A 26,589-nucleotide genomic window follows, 5' to 3' on the forward strand; every position below is an offset into this window, starting at 1 on the left:
CTATTGGGGGTTTATAGATTTTGTAAATTGTCTTTCTGTCTTGTTCCTCTTCCAAAGATTTAGAGAACAAAGCTGCAGTTATCTGGCATGTTTGCTGGCATTATTGTTGTTGCTTGTGGATTAAATTAGTAAAGAACCTTAGATTTTCCGTTTTCAATGCTATATTTTTTAATTCATAGCATGACAGATTTCCTTAATGACTCACAATTGACAGACAGTTGTTTCAGCTTTATACATGTGCCCAAGAAAAAACAAATTGGGGAATGTACTCTGTGACCGTACTGCATAGAACAATGGATACAAATGTGACTGCACACTTGTATTCAAACCAGAGCATTTACAACAGAACAGAACTACAGCTTAGTGCTTCTAGAAGCAGAACACAGCAGAGAAAAACTTTGTAGCACCATTTTACATATGATCTATAAACGACTCCATACCGCGTGACATCTCAAAGGTTTAATCGCTTCCCAGTGGTCAATACTTTCTCTTATTCTGTTGTTTGGGTTTGGGTTAATACCTGATTATTAAGACCCCTGACTGAGAAGACAAACACACAGATATGTACATCTTATTGAAATACAACAAAGAAAGCAAAAATCAGGAATGACGAAAATATGGATTTAGTTGAAAATGCATTAAATTGCCCAGTAGATTTTTTTTTTTAAAAGATGATCTTTTGCTGGCATTTCACTGCTATCTTCATTAAAATTGTGTTCTTCATAATTTCAATAGGGTATAGAGCATGTGTCTGGGAGGATCAGACAATCAATTTAAGCAGCTCTGGGTTTTTTTCTTTTTCTTTCTTTCTTTCTTTCTTTCTAAATTAAAATAATTTTGCCTGTACGGGTCATAATAATAATTAAAAACCCTTCATCCAGGAGTCACCTTCCTGAGAGTATGGTATTATTAAATATGAATGTGCCTTTACAATATCTCCTGTTTTTAAATCAGAAGAAACAAATTACTGTATGTTACTGTACTTAACATTTTTGCAGTTTCTCATCTTTTATTCTCTCTTTCCCTTTCCTCTGGCATCCAAAACATTAAAATGATATGTATTCAGTGTTATAATTTCTATTGAAATATATATTAAGAGTTGTGTAAGCTGGTTCTTTATATAAAGTCTACCTTTCTTAGGGTTTCAGTAATATTTCCAGGTGATTTTATACATTTGACATATTATACAACAGCCCCATAAATAAATAAATAACACACAGATTTAGAAAGAGAAATAACCTTTTTAGCCGTGCATTTCAGCTAGCTGTGGATCAAAATGAATGCTTGCCTGTTCCTACAAGCAAGAATAATTAGAACAGCTGATATTGCAGGCTTAAAAGTCTTCCCTGTAGAACATATGTTTTATTTATTAATTGATGTGGTTCAGCATTTACCACACATAAAGCCATAGCTAAGAAACATCATGCTAAAGTCAGTGTTTCCCGTTTCCCCATATAAGCTAATGGCCCTCAAGATCCTGAAGAGCAATCTAAGCATCTCTCTACCTACTTTAATTAAGTAACGTCGGATGAAAACATTGGAATTTGGTGTCACGCTTTGTACTGCCGGGAAAATAAAACACATTGATGACAACATGAGTAACGAGATATCAATTCCAACGTTGACCATGTGAGTCCTGTGCACATTGATGTGTCGAATGCAACTGAGTGTAAAAAGTATCTATAAGACCTTAGATATGTAACTGAGATTAATGTTGACATACATTTTTTATCTTACAAATACATTTCTAGGCGATGGTACCTTGAAGCGTGCCGTTTGTTTTCTTACTGTAGCTAGGCCATTCCTCGTGATCACTGTAGATTGAGAATTATTTTTTTTGGTCTTATCTGCACTGTATTACTGGGAAAGTAAGTACATTTGTAGTTTGCTGAAAACAGTTTACCTTTTGGCAGTTTTTTATATTTTTTAGAAGCTGGAGTAGGCTTCCACTTGGCACTCACACTAAAAGGCTCTTTGCTTTTGAACATTTTCCTATTCAATTCTTATCATAATGCCTATAGAACATCCTCTCTTAATGCAGTTAAGCAGGACTGTGTGTACAGTAGGATGGCTCATCTGCCATAGAGTCACATACCACATAGCACTTCCTCCTTTGAGCCTTTTTAATAAGTAGGTAGGTGAGATTGTAAAATGTCTCTTTTGAAAATGCCAGCTGGGTGCAACATCATAAATGTCAATCCATAGCAGTCACTTTCTGTGCCTCAAAATGGGGCCTTGTGGTGAAGTTCAAATTACTAGAAATCATATATTGAATGAATAATAGATTCAAGCCTTATAATTAATTCCCAGTGACCGAAAGGATTTGGCACAGGGCACTAGCCATATGCACATCCTGATGCCAACTGTTTCATTTCAGTCTTGGGTCATTTCAGGCCGGCTCAAGGACAGTTTTCTGGGTCTTGGCCTTGGCCTCGGAGGTGTGGCCTCGGGTGGCCTTGCGCCGAGGACTTCGAGGACTTGGTGTTTAAAATTGCTCACATGTAATTTTTCATACTGAAAACTGATTGCGAATTTTAGTTTTTTAAATGAATCTGCTTTCTAAAAATGATATTGTGTGGCGTTAAATTAGATCATTGCTGCATCGAAGCAAGCAAATGGAGTGCCAAATGTCTTAAATGCAAGGAGATTGTGGAGACGAAATGGACAATGGATTTACTAAGCAAGTAATTGATCATACCCCTCTTTATAAAATATATATTAATGACTTAAATGAATACAAATCCAGATGTTCCCTACATTCACATTTGAATGGAATAGTGCACTTTGCTAAATGTTTAGCTTTTTTAACACTAGAACTGCCATAGCCACTTTTTGTGCAGCTCTTTGAAATTCAAAGTATGTCTGCGAATGTTACTAAATATTTGAGTTAAATACATATAAGGCGTTTCAGTTGTAAACTCCTCAAAATTAATAAGTTATAAATACTTTCTTCTCCAACTGTCGGACTTCCAGTTTATGTGGTCTATACTGAATATAATACAGCTGACAATCTGGGCTTTGTAATAAAATTAGTTATTGTGAAAGTTATAATTGTGTTGATTGCTGAAACACATGATTTTCTACACATCACATATTCATATATTATTATCATTATTTGTTTTATTAGCAGATTTGCACCTGATTTTACTCTCGTCTGTCTGTCCTGATCGGCTCAGCAAGTTTTTAACTTTCCTGTAAAATTCAATGTTGATCACGTTGCAAACCCAGGTCTCTGGATCAATGTCTTGATCAGTCAACTGCTTGATCAGGAATGCTAATTATTTTTGTATTAGTGTAGGGCACTGTCATGTTGAAAAGCATGTTTTCTGCATTGATATGCCACTGTAATAGATGGAGCCATTTCAAAGCTCTTTCATGTGCATAATATCATATTTCAGTTTTGTGCTATTTTATGCTGGTTATTTATGTTTTATACATCTGCTAAGATATATGCATACCGATATATACACCAGTTTACATAGTTTATTGCGTGAAGTTTATTTTATTGTTTGTTTTTTCATGTTTATGTAGCCTATGCGCTTGTTTAGAAAAAATAAGAAAAAATAAATGTAAATGGAGTGTTTCTGCTCTGAAAATGTTATGTGTGATGTTCATATGTAAAACAATTACATTTTATCCAACTCTTTGTTTTTCATTTACGTCACACAGCTGTTTTATAAAGGGTGCTGGGGTTGTATGTAGCACAACATGTCAGTGGTTCTAGTGTTAATTCAACAGAATATATAGCCTACTAAAATGTTTGTAGATAAATATAGAAAACAAAAAATTGAAACAAATATGAAACGAGCCGTCAATAGTGTATTTGGTTTTCTGTTCATAATTATATAAGTCTAATAATTTTGTCTTCCCGATTATAATGTATATATCTAATCCAGTAGTCGCAATGGAGTTGTTTGTTTCCTTATTCCTTATTCCTTAAGTATTGTTAATCTAATCATAATTATTATTTTTTTCTAAACAGATTACCATGTCCAGGGCAACTTACAATTAAATACAAAATATACATAAAGAATAAAATATTTGCAAGGTATGAAATACAATACATTACAATATACAGTAACTTTAGTGCTAATAAGAGACAATTACAATAACTACAGTGCTACTAGTAATGAGTAATAAGACACCATACGATTCAATTTCCTGAAATAATAATAATTGTGATATTGCAATGCAAGTATTGTTAATCTAATAATACAAAGCCAATGTAATATTATTTTGTTTAAATATGTATGTAAAATATTAGAATATTGGACAAGTAATTGATTACATTCAATATTGTTGAATTTGGATATAGTCCAATTATTATATGCAATTATTTATTTTATAAGGAGAGAAATGGCAAATATTACTCTAATTTATTATTATTACTGTAATATTTTTAGGAATTTACCCAATATTATGCATTGATTAGCTATTTTCATTTTTTATTTTGCAACAACATATGCAAGCATTCTAACTATTGCTTAAATGCGAGCATCCAGAGCAAGAATGGGCGTCAAGCTTTTCTCAGAGTGCAACTATGTAAAATACAAGTTTATCTTGGGAGCAGTGTGGGTCTGAATGAATGTCTATCTGGTCAACATTTAATTTGCTGAGATTTCTACTCTAATGGAGTAAAGTGTTTACATTTAATGTACTTTACATTTTGGAAAAGAGCTCTTTTACAGTTCTAAAAATTTGTGTAAATCTGTCTACGTTAAACCCAGTTGATGAACTCCATGACTCTGGCTTTTACCTTTAAAATTTTCTTATCATTGACCGTGACCAGCTTGCCCTCGACCTTGGCCTTGGCCTTTTGAGTTCCGGCCTTGAATCCAAGACTGTTTCATTTTCACTTCTTTCCCGTGGAAATTCCTCATGCAAAAACTACAACAACACCAGAACTTAATTTAATAGTCTGAAAAATGAAAAATAGAATCAATATGCTTTATTCAATTTCAAAATAAAATATAAACAATAAAGTACAGAAGGAAAAGCTTGGAATTGAGTTAGTGACAATTTTGCCCTACAAGCCTTTTCCATCCCCAAAGCCTGTGAAAATATAAATAAAACTATACCCCAGCACCTGATTGCTTCTTTCAGTTTTACAGTCTCCAAAATAAATGCAGTCTGTTTATTCCCAAATGGATGCTAATAACTATGGGGGGCCAAACAGGCCTTAATACATTGGTTTGTGTGTGTACAATACTGGTTTGTGTGTGTACTTGTGCATACTATTTTGGTTTGTGTGCATATTATATTGGTTTTGCGTGCATACCATATTGGTTTGTGTGTGTACAATATATCGGTTTGCATGCACACTATATCAGTTTATGTGTGTAGCATATCGTTTGTTCATGTGACTCAAGTGGGCGGGGCAGGACTAGGTGTGAAGGGAAAACAAGGCGGAAGCAGCACTTCGAGCTTTGTCCTCGAGCAACACATTACAGAATGATTTAACCATATAATCTGAGCAAGACATTACAGATTATGACACTTATGGGTAGCCGTTTGTGCACGCAATAGGGCTCTATTTGTACCTCTGAAGGTTCAGAACATATTACCGAACCAAGGTTCAAAGCTAAATTGGTGATAATTTGCATAATTTAACGATGTCGTCACATTAGCTTTTATTTTTAAATTGTTTTACAGATAATCCACATAAACATCCTGTTGTAGTATAAAATAAGTTATCTAGAATTATAATCATGTTTTTTTTTTTAAAGCACACAATTTTATGTATAGATATTGTGCTTGCATGAAACATGTTAACCTTCCTAAGCACCTTACTCATAAACTGTATGCGCAGTGATGTATGCATGTTTGCTTTAATCTGTATGTTATTCAATACAGAAATGTTTCAGAAATAGCGAATCATGTAACCCCTTGATGAATATACCTCAGTGTTCAGTGATATTAAAAAACTATACTGAAAGTAGTAAATACTAACGAACCTTAACATTTGGGTTAATTATAATAAAGACTCCCTTCTACAGTTCAGAGTTTGTGTCAACTTTATATATTTTTAGTTATATTATTATTAATAATAATACAATAGGTTGATTGCACACTAAACACAGGATCATCTCCAGTTAGTGCGCTGCTTTCAATTCAATTCAATCGACGCTTTAAGCATAATAAATAATGCATTATAATTTAAACTTAGTTGTTTAAATGATCGCAGAGATTGTTTGTTGTACGGCTTATATTTACATTTTGCATTTAGCAAACATTTCCAAAGAGAAGATGTTTTTTGAAACATTTTTGTTTTATGTTTCAATTATGTAGCAAAACACTTTGCTGTAAAGATGGCGGATAAAGAAATAATAACTCAGAGTGGCCCACAGGCATGCTGGGAAATGGGCGACAGCGCTCTTTTAGAATAAAAAAATATATACATGTGATATATACATTTCAAAATACATACTGGTCCAATGCCTACTGATACAACAGTGGCAATTGAGGGACTTTTTATGATTGTTTTGAACTTTTATTTAAGTAATGGGCAGTATGCAAATCAAATGTTTTAATTTAGATAGGCTATGAAGTGTGGATTAGTATTAAAGGCTTAGGGGGTTTTCCAAGCAGTCGACCCAACTCATTGCGGGTGCAACATTTTTACTGCAGTACACAAATATCACAGGGACTAAACACACATTCATACATGAAAACTAATCTATAATGTCTTGCTCAGATGATATGGTTAAGTCATTCTTTAATGTGTTGCTTGAGGACAAAGCTCGCACTGCTGCTTCCACCTTCATTTCCCTTCTAGTCCTGCCCCGCCCACTTGAGTCACGTGAACAACCGCTATATAGTACACACCACACAAACCGATATAGTGTGCACGCAAACCGATCTAGTACACACACAAACCAATATAGTATGCATGGGAAGTTGTGAACCAATGTAGTATGTATGCAATCCAATGTATTATTGCCTGTTTGGCCCCCCATAAATAACATAGCACTGTGTGTAACTACAAAATCTAAACCTTCTTTAGATGTGTAGATTTTGGTCTTTTGACCATTCAAAAAGAAATATGAACTATCAATTCTGATTTGAAATATTTATTATATTAATGTATATCCACTTGAGAAATACCACAGGAGGAGTGGAATTGATGTGACATCTACAAAATGATTCTTTCAGATCGTGCTGTCCTCCAAGGGTACTATGTCTCACAACGAATTGATTAATTGCATATAAAGCACACAGTGCAGTTTAATAAGATGCAGACTACCTGAAACAAAGCAGACATTTCACAGATTCACATTACAGGACAAGCAGATGGCCTATTTGTGTCGAACAACTACATTTCTGAGAAAAAAACCATAAACCCTTACCAAATAAAATTAATAAAATACATCTATAAGTCATGGCCCATATTTCACTAATTCCCCCAGCCCAACTTTAAGCTGAAAGTATTTTTTTTTTTTCTGTTTATGTATTTTCTTAATGACATGACACATCTTTATAGGGAAATTGTCTTAAATATTTTTATTCAAATATTCCACAGGGTACACTGCTGTTTTACATGTTAGCACACAAGATTATTTATTACATTCTGTACGTGTAAGAAGAGATGTAAATTGTAAACTTCACTTTTTGATCCTTTCTTAAAAATAAATGAATCCAAAACATGTTTTAATACTCTTAATTCTTAATCCTCCTATTCTTCCATCTGAAAATCATGGCAGTTTCAATTTTAAGCACTCAAACTGCACTCCCCTCTAGTTTTTGCTTAATACTAACGCATTGCCCCTTGGGTATTGCCTTGGCAGATTCTGTTCAAAGCAATTTGAAGTGAAAATGTATAGATGCAAAGATAGCTCTGCAGTGGAAGAATAAACATTATATGCTATATATACATATCTGCTTACTCTACTTAATTTCACAACTTAATTTAGTAATTTGGTCATCATCGTAGATAACAAATCAACTTTTCTGACATATTGCACAGAAATAAACTGTCAACTTGTGTATGTTTGAATAAATTACCATAAGCTGATGAGCCATTAAACTGGAGTTGAATCTCTCTGCTTGTCAGTATTATTAACATGAGCCACGAGTTGACAATAAGTGGCAAAGCTGACTGACTGGGGGAAAAAAACAACTTCTTAATCTTATAACCTCCTGAGACTCGATCGCTGCATACTTGTAGCGATATCATGGCAGGATAAAAATAGACTAATCGTGTTCTACTGGTAATTCAGCCATAACCCTTAAAGGACAATACTTCAGAAAGTGCACAGGATTTTCAGAAACAGTGCAGAGAATTAAAATGTCAACTCAAGAGCTGATGTCTCTTGAATGCGTTTGAGAAAGTCTGGTCTGTCTGAGCCCTAGAGGTCATGTATTGAACACAGAACAATGCATACAATGGTTACATATGTTATATGTAGAAGAAATACACAATTGCAGCCGATAACCTTGTGCATCAAGAATGTGTTAGACTTGTAAATGTTGTAAAGTATACTTTTGATTGCCAGTGGTTGATAAATCTATATATAAACCACAGACCTGTGTACTCTACCTATGCAGATATACTGTCATATTCAAGGGGGGAAAATGAGAAGAAATCCTTGAACAGAAGTTAAGTCATAATGTTTGCTACATGCAAAACAGCAAAGTAATTTAAACATCATGTGTGTAATCTTATATTTAGTATAAACATAGCCTACAAGGGTACAATCCATGTACAGCCAAAGGGTACATTTAACAAAGGAATGCAAAGCCAAGAAAAAAAAAACAGTCTAGTATCAGGATTGTGTTAGCAACAGCTTTAAATAAGAGCCATAGTTATCTTTCTGTTTCCACGACATGTTTACATTTTTTTTTTCTGGGTTGAAAATAAAATGATTTTTTGATGCAGCAGTGTGTTTTCAGATATGTGTCCTTTGTGACATGTCAAGAGAAGACATACTAACAGCTATCAAATTGTAAAATAAGTGGGTTAAAAAAGCATCACGTTAAGACAAGACAAATTTCACTTTCAAAAGCATGAAAGTCACTGTGACAGTTTGACATAAAACCTTATCTGCATTTTACAACACCAGCTGTGCCTTTACTTTATGTATGCAGCCCTGCACAAACAGCAGATGGGACCTTTTGGGTTTTCTTTTTCTCTTATATTTTTTAATGGCCTTGTGATTTCAGTTTACTCCTTACACAATTACCCAGAGTTCACCCCGGCGCATAATCATATTAAGAATAACTATCCCACTTTTCCAAAATAAAAAGTCAATTGAAATAAAAGTGAAGCTGCTCCAATTGAGCATCCCTAAATATTTTACATGGAATACTTCCTTTCATTTTTTGTCTTTTTGTTTGTTTTTAGATTATAAATTAATGTCACAATGCTCATTGAAGAATTACATTTTTATTGTTATTGTTTATTGTTAATAATAAAAAAAAGACTTTAATTTTCTTCATGTGTAACCTCTTTGCCACCATCTTGAAATGTTTCAGTCCAGGGTGGATCTTTTATATTAACTGATTGGTGCTGTGTCTGTAGTGTAGTACAGACATTTAAATCTGCAACAAGCAAACAAACAAACCAAAATCTTTTTTGTGTGAGACACCGGTAACCTTTACTTATTTAAATATCTTTTAAAGATGGTGTACTATATCTGAAAATAAATATCCAGCTTGTTTGATCATCTGCCTGTTTTCTTACTACTGGATCTAAAAATAGTAGCTATTATCCTACCACTGACAGCTTAGGTCTTCTCTGGTCCCTCATATGTCATTTACTCTGGAGGAGCAGCTTTCCAAATTTTCATTGTGTCTCTCTGGAGTTGTCTTAGTATTTTGTTTCTATTCCCATATAGTAATAATACCACATGGGTAAATAGTCTCTATTTGAATTATGGAAGCAATGTTCCCCCTGTGAAAGGAAATCCCATCCCTGCTGAACTACACCACTGTTTCAACATACTTGGATTCATGGTTTGCTATACATGTACAATCCCAACTTTGCCTTTGCAACTAAAAATACAAATACCAGGCTTTACAGATGACGAAAATAATAATTAAAAGATGGGCGGTTCTATAGATTATCTTTAGGTGAGGAATAAACCACAGATTCTGAGTGCTGTAAACTACTTTCTATCACACCATACCCATACGCAAATTTCCCTTCAAATGACATGGGCATACAGCATATGCCAGCGTATGCCCTCGACTACACCACTGGTATTTGCTGCTCAGGTCTGTGGAGCTAAATGAGAAAGTTGCAATGACTTCACCTGCATCTAAATTACCTTTCACGACTCTATACATAGAAATGTCACTATTAATTGAAAGCAGCTGCAGTTTGGATCATATGCAAGATTCAGAAAAAAGGAAAAATTGCAGGATACACAGGATTGTTGAAGACCTAAACTGGCAAGTTTTCGTAAGTGCATGGGCAAATCCCAAACATATGTAAGATCAAAGAAATAGAACAGCTCAGTCATAGTCCTACTTTCTTGAAACTGATTGAGGTTAACTAGCTTTGGTTGCTGTATCTCTGAAGTTCGCGTTCAACGGCCCACATTTATGTCAAAATCAACATATTGAAATAAGTCAGCACATTAATACATTTTTTAAAGTATTTTCCACATACACATAGAGTGTTGTGGAGAAAGCAACCACATTACCATATCATGACAGAATGTCGTTTTAATTAAAAACGCACTTACTCAAGCAGAGGACTTTTGTGACTCATACGCAGACGAACAATCTGACAGGAGCATGTTGTTTTCTCCTTCTGGCACCAGTCCCCAAATAGCTAATAATATTAATATTACAGTTGTGTGTAATATTTTTGTTGTGGTGTATTATTTATATTTATAATGATCATAATCCTCAATTTCTCTTATACACCAAATAAACCAACGGCTTTTGCCAGGAATATTGCACGTGCGCTACAAAAAGTGCACAGCTCGAAAAGTACATTGTTAATTAAAACTACGTTCTTTCATGATATGGTAATTTAGATCGCTTTGTCCGAGATAACTATGTATGTGTGGAAAATATTGTATACTATGTATACGTTTAAATATTGCTAAACATTTATTGGAGTGTGTTCACTTCCACATTCATGTATGGTTTCTCTGTATACCATCATTCTTTGCACAGACATTGAGGTGGAGTGGAGTAGATCTTTGACTGACACTCATCCACTATCGATACCAGTTTCAAACAAAAGACGAAATCTGGTTGAGCAATCGTTCTAAGAAAATCCGGGCATGGGATTGTATAATCAGGGATTGATCGAATCAGGTGATGTGTGCGTGAGAGAGAGTGAGACTGCCAAGTTAATAACAGCATCATTCTCAACATGTAATGGGGAAAAATATATATATATAAATGAAACGTAGACCAGCGGCCCACACAGTTTCCATTGGCCAGTCCACACCTGAGTATAGATGGCTCAGGAATAGGTGTTATGAAGGAACGCTCGATGTCCAGTAAAGAGACTGCAGATCAATGCAGAGAGAAGTTCCTTGTTGTGTGTCAAGTCTGGCTCCTCTGTGATTCAGAGAGATGGGTGATAGATAGGCACAGATAGCTGTAAGGGTATATTGGAAGATTTTGATGGTCTGAGACAGGTACCAGTTACTGATTACCACTGCAGGAGAAAGCATGCATTTGTGTTTAGTTTTTTGTCAAAATTGGTCAAAGTCTTAAGTCAATTTATTGAATTTGTACGTGAGTACGTGACATTATAGTTGGAACTGGAATATCATAGCCCTCAAAAGGCCGAGAGCAGGGTAACTGACCCAACTGGCAGCAGCAGTGTTTTCTGTGTCATGATGGAAAAATAAGGGAAGAGTCTGAGAAAGCTGGAGCAATAAGATTCATCCAGAACAATATCTACAGCAAACAAAAAATGGTAATGTGTTTTCAGAGCTTTACAACATATTTAGCTCCATAAATCTTGATGTCACGGAAATCACATTTCACCAAATACAATACTGTGGGGTGCAGATTTTTTTTCTTGCTGAAATGCTTGACTCAGAGATCCAGAAAAACTCATTAGAGGTTATTGTCGTAATATGGTATAGAAGTGAAGTTTTGCAGTGGGCTGTGTTTTCAGGAGCTATATTTGCTTTATCGCAGTTTTCTGTCCTTTCTCACAGATTATTTTATAGAGCCGGGGTATAATTGTATTTTACTGATTACTGGACATCAATACAAAGATCCAGGTGGACAGATGGCCAGATTCCTTTTCTTTTTTTTCAGTTTTCATTTTATTTTCAACTCCCGGACTGAGCAGCGTGAAACCATTTCTTATCTTTGAAAGCGAAATAGGCAGGAGGCAGGAATGATCATTTCGCTATGCTGAGTGTTGTAGGAATGTCAGGTGGCTCTACCCCTGGGATCCATGTACACCAGCAATGTTCACTGCAGCTCAGGCAGGGATAAATACACCTTTCTGATTGGATTAGAACAATTGTTCACGTTCTGGAACTCCTCCTACGTAATCTTATTGGCTGATCTTCTCATTGTTACAGAATTACACTAGATATGCTTTGTTCACATAAACCCATTAAGATCAAATGATGAGATACTGTTATCATTGAGGCAGTAACAAGTGGTTTATAATGAATTATGCCCAACTTATTAGTTATATATATTTGACTTTTTTCAGTATCTCTTCTATATCTGAAGGACGTGATACAAGAATGCTTTCTTAGTTGCGTGACGAATGAGATAATCTTGGTTAAATATTCATGTCCTACATGCTGGTAGAGTTCCCCCTTATACAGGTATATGCCAGCCATGTCCATATATTAAAAAACAACCTCAGTTTCTTTTTTTGATTGTTAATCTTTCTTATTTCATTACATCCCCACACAAGCTAAAGTTAATACAAGCTTTTACACTCAGGCATGCTACATTATTGGGGTCAGCTGTCTTAGTTTGAGCTTGGTATTGGGAACACCTTTGTCCAAAGTTCGATCTCTTCTGCCAGTAGTCAGCGACATGTCCAATTCGATTTGTGAAAACCACACACTCGCATTAGTAAATATTTAGCCAATAAGCCACTCAGTTAGGTGTATTGAATGTTTCTTAAGGTTTATTATGTGAAGCGAAACAGTTTCATCAAACTCTCTAAGAAATTGAATTTAAGCAGAGATACACAATATGGGAAATAATAACAGAACCGTGGCAAATTATACTCAGAATCAGTGATGTGTATATGAATTATCTTTTGAGCCTGTAATCAACCCGCCTTTTTTATTAATACCGGTAGATTTTTATTTTATTTTATTATTATTTTTGGTTATGGTATTGAGCAGACAGGCGCAGACCTGGCAGTAAATGAAAATGGGTTTTGCGGCATCTTATCTAGTAGTAACATGGCTGAATAACTCCACCAAAAAGCATGACTGATTTACTGAGCCTTCATCTGCTGAGCAAGAAAAGTAAAATTGTATGAAGTAAGGTAAGGAATACATTAGACAAAACATTATCTTCCTCCAGAAATAAAGACAAAAATGTTCAAACTCAAGCCACTAATTATTACACATCCCTTAATGCTATTATGTATGTATTTATTTATTATGTACTTTCTTATATGTATTAAATATGCATAGTTTTTTGGTGTGGATATGAATTGGCTATTTATGGGAATGCATCCACTGGAATAAAGCAAAACTAAATTATTGTAGGGAAACTGAAAACAGAAGCTACATGTATCTCATTATAGTAAATGGCTTTTGTGTTTAATTGCCAAAATAAACTCACAAGTCATCTATTTAGTATCAACAATTCATAACTCAATACAGAAATGTCAATGTATTCACCCAGTTTCAATCTTCAAATATAATCAGATTGTTCTGCTTCTCCTTAAGCCTGATTTCTCTGCAAATAGTCTCTTTCAAACATCTTTTACATCAATAACTTTCAGCTACGAGTGCTAATAACAATAATAATCAGCATTTTCATAATGAAGTATTGCAGTACCCATACTGTATATACAAACATTCAGACATCATTTAATTTTACAGCTCATGAAACACTGAAACCAAAACTAGTTGCACTAATGTATAATATTATAATATTACAACTCATTTGTATATTGTTAACTTTGCAAATATATGTGCTTCTGGAATCTGGAATAAGAACACATCCATGCAGGGCTTCTGTGATGTTCAACAGTGCACTATTAACTCGCCTAAATATATTTCAAGTTGCAGGGTCCTCCAGTAGATTTTTTTTTTTTATTATGTCTCCATAATTCCATCGGTTAATTATGCTGAATATGCAATCAGAGTGCTTCAAAACATGTTTTACTTAAGTCATCAAGCAAAATTTGCATTCCCAAAAATAATGATAAAACTGCAATAATTTAGGAGTATAACAGCATCTCTCTTGATAAATTTGAAATTAATGATACTGAGGGTTTGCAATACATGATTTTTATAAATGTCATTTGATGTTGTTTTCGGCTTGAAACGGCGGCTTGTATTAATAGTTCACTGTCAAAATGAAATAAAAACATTAAAAATAACTTTGTTTTTATTATCAGATCTTTCACATTTCCACTACTTTATAACAGTCTCCTTTGTGCGCCTTTTGACAATTTTGATCCGTGTTGTGTGTTGTAACAAAATCTGCATGCTTTTATCTTCCACAAATATGAATAATAGTATATATGCTAAAATGTACTTATATTGTATTACATTCAGAGGCACGGTAGCTAAAATTCAGAAATCCATGTTTAATATTATGTGCAGTGTGAAATGATACTCCCTATGAGTTCACAGTGTGATATCATTGAATAACACAACCTCAGAGATCAAGATCAAGAGGCGGAAAGTAGATTCTTGCGTGACTTTATTTCTTGTTTTTTGTTTTTTCCTGTGAAGGGGCTCTATGAAGAATGCCAATACCTCTTTCAGCCCCAATTAATCGTGCAAAGATTGATTGGTATTCCTGTGCTGTATCCTGGATACTTGATAGAACAGATGATTCCCGTTCACAACAGATCAGCGCTTTACAAGTAAGTGAAAGTGCTTTTATTGTGTCCGGTGCTACCAACAAGAAGAATCCAGGTGATCCGTTTTATGAAGGAATCCACACCAAGATTTTTCTTAATCTTCTTTCTTTCTTTCTGTTCATGTTACACTTCCATAACTACTTCATATGCATCCCTTTCCGTCATTTTTGTACGGAACAGTATTGCCTCTTAAGCTGTATTTGTTTCACACTGTGACTAGAATTACCAATGCCTTTTAGTGGGAACTTTTTCTTTCAGAACACAATTTTCTATGGTAACAAAAAATAGATAATTAACTACACAAAGCCTGATTAACTATAAAAGAAAAAAAAATGTTATGCATTGATTAATAGCCCCTATTAAATCCCAAGAGTGGGCTGGTTAGGGGCTAGCTGGCTTGCTTGCCCAGTGTGTTAAGTGACTAGACATGATGGTATTGGGGAGAGATGAAAACTTTCCAATCAAGCACCATTTTTCAAAACAAAATACTTAAGAAATGAATGTATGTGATTATCATAATATATTTATCATGTCCTAAACATTAGAATATACTTTTTAGCCCAGCATTTTGCCAGCAAATTATCGCCTGCGTGACCCTCAGTTCTGCTTTTCGGCATTTTTCTAGATGAGTAACAGAAGTAATTAATTATGATCCAGCTGCCATATGTTGTGACTCTCAGCATATCATTACCGACTTCCATTGCTTCCGCTTTCAGTTCTGAAGCACTCCTTGTCTTTTTATACAACTACGGTTGTGTTTTTTTTTCTTTCATTAATATCACATGTTAATTAATCTCTCCTCCCTATTGTCAGTACATGATTACTGATGGGAAATCAAGGGATTTGTCATGGTCTGCATGTTGATTATGACAAAGAACTGGCAAGAGGAGGAGGGTCCCAGAAAAATGAAAATTAAACTAAATACAGGTATTTTACTTTTCCGACATTAGCAAAGCCGGTACTATAATCTCAGCAATGCAGCTGCAGTTTCAAGGTGTGTACCTGCAGTCTTAAATGTATTCAGTTACGCTTAAAGAAATGAAAGAAACAAAACAAAAACACGATAGATTCCCACATACAATTCAGTCACCTGGAATTAATGCCAGAGCACAAGTATCTGTGTTTTTGTTTCATTCAGAGAACACAAACAGTAATGCATATATTTTCTATAAGGGTTTTGTGTGTCAACGGAACATTATTTGGATGTGATTTGGCTTTCACTGTTTTCTTGAACTAGCAGCAAAGCATACAAATGAGCTGTAGATTTCATATTGGTGTATGCCCAGGTTGTGGAGTATTTTATAAAATTCTCTCATCTGATGATTTTTTTATTCTTCCAATAGGTCTGTTTTTATCCCATCAATCCCCAATATACCCGAGTGACAGCTAAAGCAAGTTTTTAATCAACCTGTCAGACAATATACAGGAGTGAGCACACACAGACACACACACACTTACTCGCAGATAACTTCCGTAAATGTATTAACTGCTTTCCCCCGAGCATTTTTTAGATGAATTAACAACAGAAATGTAATAACTATGACTATCACCTGCATAGAAATTAGTCTGAAGTTGGAGCAAATTTGTTTCATTTAATCAGGTGCAAACAGAGGAGAAAAATCAAAGTCCTAATTAACCTCCAACAAACTTAAATATGATTTTTGAGGAGCAATTTCAAAAGAGTATATTTGCATTTTGTCAGCATAGTTTATCTGAAGTATTTTGTGATGCAGTAATGAACAAACCCTGTTGTATTTGATTTATGTTTATGTTTATGTTTCAATCTTTAATTAGCAAGCTTCCAAACAACAAGGCCATTTTATTTCATTTCAGTTGCAAAATCAGATAATCACTGACAAAAGTGAGATTAAAACCGAACAGTTCTTAGCATATATACAGTGTTATTAATACCCGAACCTAGAATACATTTAATTTTACACATATCAAGCTGCAGCTAGTTATTAGTATCAGGTATGAATGAAGTGTGTACTGTAAATATGCACAATGTTGTCTTATATTGCAATAGGTGATTTGAAAACTCCTTATAATTCACCACTTAATATACCTGCAGTTACATCCTACAGTGAACAAAGGGAAAATATTTGTTTTTAAAGTATATACTTAGCCAGTTGTCGCTCTCTCTACCTGCCTATATAGTTTAGTTGTGCTCTCTCTCTCCCTCTCTCTCTCCCTCTCTCTCTCTCTCTCTCTCTCTCTCTCAGTTTTAATAGCCTATGTATTTGTAATTTAAATGATTTAACGACCATTTCTTAAGTGAAATATTTTGAAATACAAATGAAGATGAAACAAGATCAAATATTTTTCTAGCTGTGGCTGCACACTAATCCTAAAAAGGATGTTGTCACGACACGCAAAATAATCTGCACGGAGACGTCTGTAATGAGAGTTGACAAATCACACAAGGGGAGAAGTAGGAGTGAAACAATCGCACGGATTAATTACACCGTGCATTCAGAAAGGTAGTTCTTACATTGTAATCCACCACTGCACAGCGGTGCTGCTTTGGATCAATGAAATCATTCTGCTTTTTCATATATACTGCGTGAGGAAAAGAGCATCATTAAAGTCAATTTCTTCTTCTTATGATTTGTTTTGTTTGGCGCAAGAGACAGTTTAATAACAAGTAGTTTGGGCAGGAATGAACTTAAAAATTACGCCAGCCTAAATTCACTCAGTGGAGGAACAGCGAGGCAAGGATGCAAAATCTGCTGATTAAGAATTAAACTGTGCAGTGGCTTTTCTAAACATACAGTATATAATCTCACCCTTACTTAGTGGGAGTAACTCATTAAAGGCCTGCCAGGAGTTTATGCTTTATAATCTCTTCTCTTCAGTCAAGCCAGCACATATTCTCTCTACCTCACCGTACATCAGATACTGTGCAATGGGTTTGTTTGAAGAACCTCGTCTATACATAACATTTTTAAAGAAAGATTTCAAAACCAGAACCAGCAAATAAGACCTGCCTATTTACACCCGTTGCATTAAACAAACTGAATTGTGTGAAGATTTTCTGGCTGTTAAGATTATTGATATCTGTATATGCTTAGTGTTTGAAACCTGTTTTGGGAACATGCTGGACCGTCTTTCGTGGGTTCTCCCTTGAACAGCTGTGGCTCCTGGCACTGTTTGATTGTGCTTGAGGTTTAACAATCTTAAATACGTACACGTTTAGGGATAAGTACTTTAAATCTGTGTATTGGTCAGGACAAGAGCTTGCACCAGATCAAAACTTCACTTCACCTCACTTGGCATTCGCATTACAGAATTATAAATACAATTCTTGGTTAGTGCCTAATTTTGTTTTCGTAGGTGGGTTCAAGTTTTGAGTTCATTAAGGCCAGGAGTCTATGTCGTGGGTGTTTTGGGGCTTCAGTATATTACGGTATTGATTTGACAATGACTGGTTCTCCTTTCTGGGGATAGATTCGTGCTTTGAGAAGATAGAGACAATTTTTTTGTTTTAAGAGGTCCAAACCTGCCCTCAGTTAATAACCATAGTTGGAATCGTGCTTGTGCTATAGCCAGCTCTCTCCAAAGTCTTATACACCAGTTTAAGTCTTACTCTGTTATTCTTTAAAACAATGAAATTGTAGCTTTGGCACATACATTATGGCAAGTTCATTAGCTGGTGAATATGATTTTGTTAATACAGCAGTTACAAGTCATGCTACAGCAACTGAGAATATATGACATGTTAGACGATTTTTAATACATTTTAATACTTCTCCACAACATGTTTTAATCTTTTTTTTCAGAGTGTTTATTCCAAATTACACCTCAAGAGTCAAGGTCCAGCTGGTGGACTGCAGCACAAGAAATAAAACTACAGAGAGCTGTCCGGTTTTCCTGAAGATAAGGGCAAAAGCACCACCTTTGCATAACTCAACCTATCTGGACTGCAAAGATCACAAGAGCTGTGAGTTGGAGACTGTGCTTCCCTTCTGGGAGCAGTGGTACTACATCCTGGTGGAGAGATACGTGGGGAACGTCAATATCTATTTCCGCATCGGAGTTCAAGTTAAAGGTAAGCTTTCTGAAGAAACTTAAAAATAGTACTTTTACTTTTATGTTCCTGTGTGTTTCATTATTTTTATCCACCCACCCCCACCCACTCAACCCTATTAAATATGCGTCTAATAAATAAAATATTATTTTTATTGATGTCTGAAAACACAGTGGATTTTTTTATTTTATTAAAATCATTTTTTTTTTTTTTTTTCTTCTGAAGAACTTAGCTCCTCTGGGCATTTGTCAAACTTGTTTGTTTATTTTGTTGTGTTGTTGTGTTTCCTTTAAAAGGCTGCAGGCAGTAGCTACCAGACACCCCAAAAATCTGTTATTTAAAGTGGTTTTATGTGTAAGCGTTTTTGGGACTGAAATGGTGGAACTCCAGGTTCCAGACTACTTGTTGCTGCAGGAGTTAGTTCCCTGCTAAAATTGCAGCATTACAATGTAAATACAGCATTGAATATTTATGTCAGAATTTTAAACAATAGTGCCATTCTGGTTGGAAACCTACAAGCCACATATAGCATGCCAAATGATATTGTCTTTGGGGTTCGCCAGGAGACGTTGGCTACCTTGTCATGGAATTTTACATATTTTCAACTTACCTGATGAAGATTAAATTGCAACAGCTTGTTAATTTGAACTGGGTTCTATTAGGACTTGATTGAGATGTATTTCTGTAAGTACTGGAAGCATATGGTTGGTTTCCATTGTAGTGTATTCTATTACTATCACAGCCAACTCAAAACATCTTTAATTTATTAATGAAAGTGTATTAGGAGACAACATGCCAATATTCTGTGATCTGCTTATGCAGGTGGAATACGGCAATGAGGTTTCAACATGAATCTCTCTGAAAAATGGAGTCATTCATCTGCAGCTGAGACTCTTGTCTACCAAATTAAGTTATTGTTATTTGTCTGCAAATTGTACAATTGAGTGTTGGAAGCTCTTGATGAATTCTTCACTCATCTGCGTCCTTAGCGTGAGTGATAACAAAAGCAATGCAGCAACTCAGAAAGTGTGAAATAGATGGAGTATCAAATCACAAAGAGACATTCATGCGGGGAGGTGGAAAGCTTTTCCTTTTTAAATCCAACCCTGTATTTCAACACTCCCCTTAGTTAGCAATTACTCGTGGTTATATCTACACTTAAATGGTGACTATCTGCAATAGAAGGTTTGATATGAATATCTATATTGATCCATTCTGAAAATGGTCAGTCATAATTATGTGTGAAGGCAGATCTTCTCTTTCATTCCATTTCCACTTTACCTTTTGTGTTTTGTGTGCTGCGTTTGAGAAGAATAGCTTTCTTTTGTTCCTTATGAAGTGCTTAGGGACATTACTGGTGAAGTGTTGTCTGGAGATTATAAAGTGCCCGTGATATACAATGGGCTTGAATAGGCTTCAGACAAGTCTGGCTTAAAAAACGCACTGGGGGAAACAATCAGTCATGATCAGCCTGCAACGCTGATACTTGAAATAGACCATTAAAATGCGAAACCTGCTTCTGGCCAGTCAAAATGCACAGATACCTATTGAATGAGGATTTATGGCGCATTAAGGATTACCTTACTCTTAATGTTCTACTGAGCTACCTTCTGTGAACACATGATGGATTTCCCTAGGTCTTCATCATTCCGGAGTGCATACAAGTAACAATGTTAACGCGTGGCGTCTCTTCCTGTTTGTGAACAATTTGGTGGGCGACTGATCTAGCATGGTATTTAAGACAGGCCACAAGCGGCTGTAAATTAATTTGATTTATGATGACAGAAAACTTCTTCCAATCTCCATAACGGGAGACCAATCGATGAATAAACATGAGGAAAACCACAAAAGTGCTGTAATACCAGGAAGTCTTTCATTCACAGCGAAGACAGTGTGCTTCAGCTAGTACCACCCAACAGTCGGCTCTCTGTAGGTTGTATTTAACAAGCTGCAGTGGTTTATTATCATTTTAATTTGTTGCTTTGGTGCTTTATGTAATAAAATGTAATGCATTGATGAAACACATTCAGCGAGAGGATCATACAATCTTTAAGCAGCTCCTACTGAATTAAATTACAGATCCAGCTTTTATTCATTGTACTCTTGCTTTTAAATGGCTGCAGATAAGAGAGCCAGAATACATTATATATTTATTGAGCTCTTACGAAAAAGCACACCATAAATTACATTAACTACCGTATTCACTGGCCTTTATTTTGACTATCTATTGAATCAATTTTTCTTTGTTCATTTCATGTTGATAGTGTCTTTAATTGATTTTTGTGTTGATTTCCAAAGTAAGATCTCTGCAAATCCTAGGATATACAGAAAGGTTTAAGGTTAATTTGAAAGTTGTGGGTTTATGAATGCATTTGTTGGAATTGAGGGATGGATGGATTCCACAATATTCCAAGCTATTCTGGCCAAACATCTGGTGATCTCTGTCAAGAAGTTCATGCTTGGACTTTCCAGCTTTCCAGCTCTGAAACACACATCCAAGTTTATGCCTCAATGGTTTGGGGAGCACAAAATGTTCTTCATTGGCCATTACAATCCCCAGACCTCAATCTAGTAGAACACTTGTGGTATGAACTGAAATATCAGTCCACAAGAGCCAGCAACACAACCTGGAGGAGCTGGAGAATGTCTGTATGAAGAAGTGGTGGAATATCCCTCCCGAGAAAGTTTGAAGGTTGTAGGAGGCACCTACCAACAAAGCCAAAGGAGGAATCACAAAATACCGATTGCCAGAGTATGAATATGAATTTATATGACATGTAATTAAAAAATATATGCAACAGCTTTTGACAGATATGCTATTGATATTTACAGTATTTGATAGCCATGCAATTATTTCATTTTTGATGTATTTATATTGAAAAAACTCAGTATTTTCACCTTCGTTTTCCTGCTTAATTAACTGTGTTTACCTAGTTATATTTCTTTAAGAGTATGTATACATTTGAAGACTGCTATATCTGTGTGTGTGTTTGTGTGGGTGGTTGCATGAAAATATTTATTTCCTGTAGCTAGGTTTGGTAGCTGTAATTGGCTTTGCAGGAAGATAGAGGATTTAGAGCCCATATTTCTATTTGTTCTTCTAGCTTATCTGCTGGGGGTCAGATTCAGATTGTGAAGGGCAGTGGTTTGCAATTCTTCCCCTAAAGAAATGACCCTATTCACCTCTCAGTTAAACTGACTTAATTAGTCTTATTACTCATTGCCACCTGGGATGGAAGGTCTATGTAGTATCAAACAGGAAGTCTCCATGCTGTGTGGGAGCATACTGCATACTGCAGTGAACATTGATTCATGTGTTTTCCTGTTAAAATGATGTTCGTACATTTTGTCCGTGCTTAGCCAAGATTGATGTATTTGTGACATAAGTGCCACCATTCCTGAGGGAATCTTAAATATTTAAACATGAATTCATGAACAATGAGAGGTTATTACACAGTTGTAGAAGCTAAATGCTTTGTATCGGGAAAGCTGGCTTTTACAAACTGAAAATTAGCAATTCAACTCAGTCATCTCTTTATGTGACAGTTTACAGTACATTCCAATAATAAAAGAGGAATGAATAGTACCATTTTGTTTTCCATTGGCACACTGTCGTATAGGGTCTTAAGATGTTGTTGTTTTCAGACTCTGGATAATAATGGTCTGAATATATGACATACTCTTGATTAATATTGCATTTTGGGATAAGCCCTTTTTTAATTGCTTTGTATTTGAATAACTGTGTTATATTTAGTTGCATCCCAGTTTCCTAATTCAGTGAATTCCCTCATTATTTTTAGCAAAGCAGCATGACATGTAATATAATATATTCTTATAGACTACAGGAGATCCAAGGTCTCTTCAAATAAAAGTAAACATCTTTGGATTCATGAAGCCTCCCTCGAACCTTAACAGCAGGAGACATCTCTCTGATCTTTGATGGTTCCAGAAGGTCATTTTCATTGTGTTACAGAACCTGGTAACAAAGTGGAAATTTGCAGTGTTGCCAATGAAGTGTATGAATGCACACATGTATCAATATGTGACTTATATTGGAAAATGATTTAATTGAGGTTTAACTCTTTACTTTTTCATTTCTTTATTCATTAATTCAGACATCGTGCATCACAGCATCACATGTTCACGTTTAAAATTGGAGAATACTTCAGCTCTGAATTGCCTCCTTGCACGTGCTTTTCCTTTCAACTGTTTCCTCATGAAGGCTTTGGCATCTCGGAGATCTTTTTTCACTGTGTTTGAATGATATTCATAAGTGCAAATTGAAGTTGGCATCCAGGGAGTTCAGAAATATATCCAAGACAATGCACCATGGGTTAGGTTTTCAAAGGGATGGTGATTCATCAGCCACAGTAATTGAAATATCATACAAAAAGCTTCAGCAATTTGGAGCAGGTCAGGTACATCATCTTTATTTGCCTCTGTGTTATACATTTCATCCTTAAGAAATCTCTCTGATTAGCTAAAGCCTGGCATTTGATTAATATAAATGCTCAAGGTCAAAATAAGCACTTTTGTTTTGGTGCATTAGGTATGACAATCCTTTTAAAAACTTATAATGGCACTTGATTACATTTTTAAGTTTGATTATGTTTTATTAATGGGATTATAGTTATTTTGCATTCACTAGTTTGAGATTTTTAATTTTTTGCTTTTACATGCAATAGAAAAGGCTTTAATCTTGCCTATCCTATCTTCCAGGGCTTACATATATGCAAATTGCACTCAGGTGTATAATACAGATCTTATTTCCTAAACTATATATTTTTCTACAGTACTTTCAGTCGTATTTGTCATGTTTATTTTTCTCCAATGGTGCATAGTCTTTGCACTATGGCCCTATTAACACACTCTCGTAACAATAGTTATGAAATTCCATGTCTTCCAACAAACACTTCCAGTGAGAAAAGAAATGCTTTTCTTCCTCAGCAATGAAATGGGGGACTCTCTTTGATTCATGCTTCTCCATTAATCCCCTCAAGCCCCCAAAGGTTGACAAAAAATGATACTGGCATCGGCTGGGGAAGAGTTGCCTGTGGGATTTTAAGATTGCCACTTTTTGTCTGCCTTCTACCTGGCAGTTAAGTAATTTGTTTTGTATTTCTTCGATTCAGAATCCCATTGCAAAAAATGAGCATCCTGTCTGACATAGCTTTTCCCTGAGGACATATGTGTGTCTCTGGGTCTCCTTGATCACTGAAGGGGTGCACTGATGCGTTGGTCTGAAAACTAATTGCCACTTCCAAATCGTGATATAATGAGGGGAATTTAATTGGCAACTCTGAATTTAATGAAAAATAAATAAATAAGAAATATTCCGTTGAAGCCACCTGCTCTGTTTATTGAGGTGTAGATCTCTGCACTGTTTGGATATCTCTCAAGCTGCCTCTGACACAAAATCTAGGTTTTTAAGTCAGTGGATATTATTTGGGTTTATTTCCCTTACCGTGCTTTCAGACTAGCAGTGAATGATTTTGAGGAGGAAATAAAGATTAGTTAAAATAATTAAAAATCACCAATTCACAAATATCTGTTTTGCCAGACAGGTTTACAGATGTGTTACATAAACTATTCCCAATAAGACATTCAGGTGTTTTCTCTGCTGACCTAAATTACTCCCACATTTAAATGACCTATTAGTGATATGGACTGTGGTGTTATGGTGCACAGGAGCTTAATACAAATCAATTACCATCTATGCAATGTACTGCGTTTGTAGCCTGAAACTAAGGCATCACTGTGTGTAAAGCGTATTCATTATGTTCAATATTGCTATGACTGTACATGCTCATTAAGTTAGTAATACCAATTGTTAATAATGCTGATTATGACATCTAAAGCTCCTCAGAGGATATAAAATCATTAACAATATGTACTGTAATTTTTTAAATGTTGGCAGTTGTGGAAAATCATTCCAACTCTATTTTAATACCTTAAATTAAACAGAATCCAGGTTTGCTGTTTGTACAGAGGTTTGCAGTTTCACTGAGTCACAGTTTTAATTCCATAACTGTTGACTATGGCAAACCATGAAAATGTGCAAATATATACAATGCAGCACCACACGCTGAAACCAATTAAGAAGCCAGCTGAAGGCAGGGGTTTTAAACTTGAGTAAAGTTTAACAGACTGAATTTCTACAGACTGTTATGTAGTTTTCTTGAATTCTAACTTCCTGAACATAAAACAGTAAATCATTTTTCATCCCAGTTTGAAAATCCCAATGCACTTGACACTCAATATCCCTTTGGGAAGCCAGAAACCACTGCGACAGTCTTTTGTGTTCCCACTCAACAACAGTAACTAGGTGTGTGGGGGCTCAAACCAGCAGCAACCATATTGCCATCATTCACACTATTTTCACATGGTGAGAAACCCATTTAAACCGCTTGGCACATGTTTAGTTTTGAACGTATTTTATTCACACTTTGAGAAATGTTAGGCTGATACATTTCATAACTAGCAAAGTACATCTTTCTCTTCTTTCTGGGCCATAGCTTATTTTTATTGTTTATCGTTTCACTCTAATATAAAAAAGGGTCACACGTTGCAATAATGGGTATTGATTCTTAATGAATTAATGTATGAATCTCACAGAAATATCATATAACACATGAATACCTTATGCACTGCATCTGAGTTCTGATGTTGATGACATGTATAAACCCTGACCCCAATCCTAGTCTGTAACCCTATTCCTGACCCTAACCTTGTTACACATGTGATTAACAGCAGAACTCAGATGCAGTGCATAAGGTATTCATGTGTTATTCCTGTCGAATGCATATATCAGCTTCATTAAGGATTGGCGCCCATTATTATAAAGTGTAAGTTGGATATTATACTGTTGCAGGTCTGTTTGTTTTTCCTTCATTGTTCAGTATGTATGGATATAATTTATTCTATAAATTCAATGCGGCAAAGTTGCTTAGGGAGCTGGAATCAAAATAAACCTAAGTGAATGGAAAACTGTTTTAGTGGGCACAGCGTTCCCAAAAGGCCATGCCAAATGTGTTACAGGAAAATAACATTTTATTTTTAAACTGGAAATCCAAGTTGCATAACAAGCAGCCTTGTACAATTTTGCAGCACAGCTTTAGCTTTGTCTCTAGAATGTGGCTTTCACTATGTATTACCCACAATCCATCCTATCCCTTCAGCCACACCCAGGCATCTTTACACATGCCCCGGTGCGGTACTGTGCTGTGCCATAACCCTCTGGGCTGGTTAGTCCGCATTAGAAGGGGAAAGCAGTTGCACAATAGCACTACCTGTTCTTAGCAGGTAAGAGCTTTACCTAACCAGGATATTGTTTGTTCATTCATTCACAGGAATGCAGTGAAATTGAATACTCAGCGATGTATGAACAATCTAGTTTCTGAGACGGGTGAGATTGTTTAACCACATGCTTCGTGCTTCTTCTCCCATAATGGACTGAAAAATCCTGGTCAGCAACTAATCTGAGTACAGAGACAAACTAGGGATTTAATTACTTTGAAGCAATTAGTTTACTGAAGCAGGCCTTTAGTAAACATGCAAGACATTGGTT

At 35.4% G+C, this 26,589-nt stretch overlaps 1 protein-coding gene across 1 annotated transcript in view; it reads left to right on the forward strand.

The window, feature by feature from the left end:
• The window catches only part of tmem8b (transmembrane protein 8B), a 111,594-nt gene that overhangs the window by 43,623 nt on the left and 41,382 nt on the right, over positions 1-26,589 (forward strand). Inside the window, exons 4-5 of the mRNA XM_066710590.1 lie at positions 14,865-14,998; positions 18,775-19,043. Coding sequence (XP_066566687.1) covers positions 14,865-14,998; positions 18,775-19,043 — 403 coding nt within the window. The remainder of the gene's footprint in view (positions 1-14,864; positions 14,999-18,774; positions 19,044-26,589) is intronic.

Source organism: Amia ocellicauda, chromosome 8, assembly GCF_036373705.1.
Source record: "Amia ocellicauda isolate fAmiCal2 chromosome 8, fAmiCal2.hap1, whole genome shotgun sequence".
Taxonomy (NCBI): domain Eukaryota; kingdom Metazoa; phylum Chordata; class Actinopteri; order Amiiformes; family Amiidae; genus Amia; species Amia ocellicauda.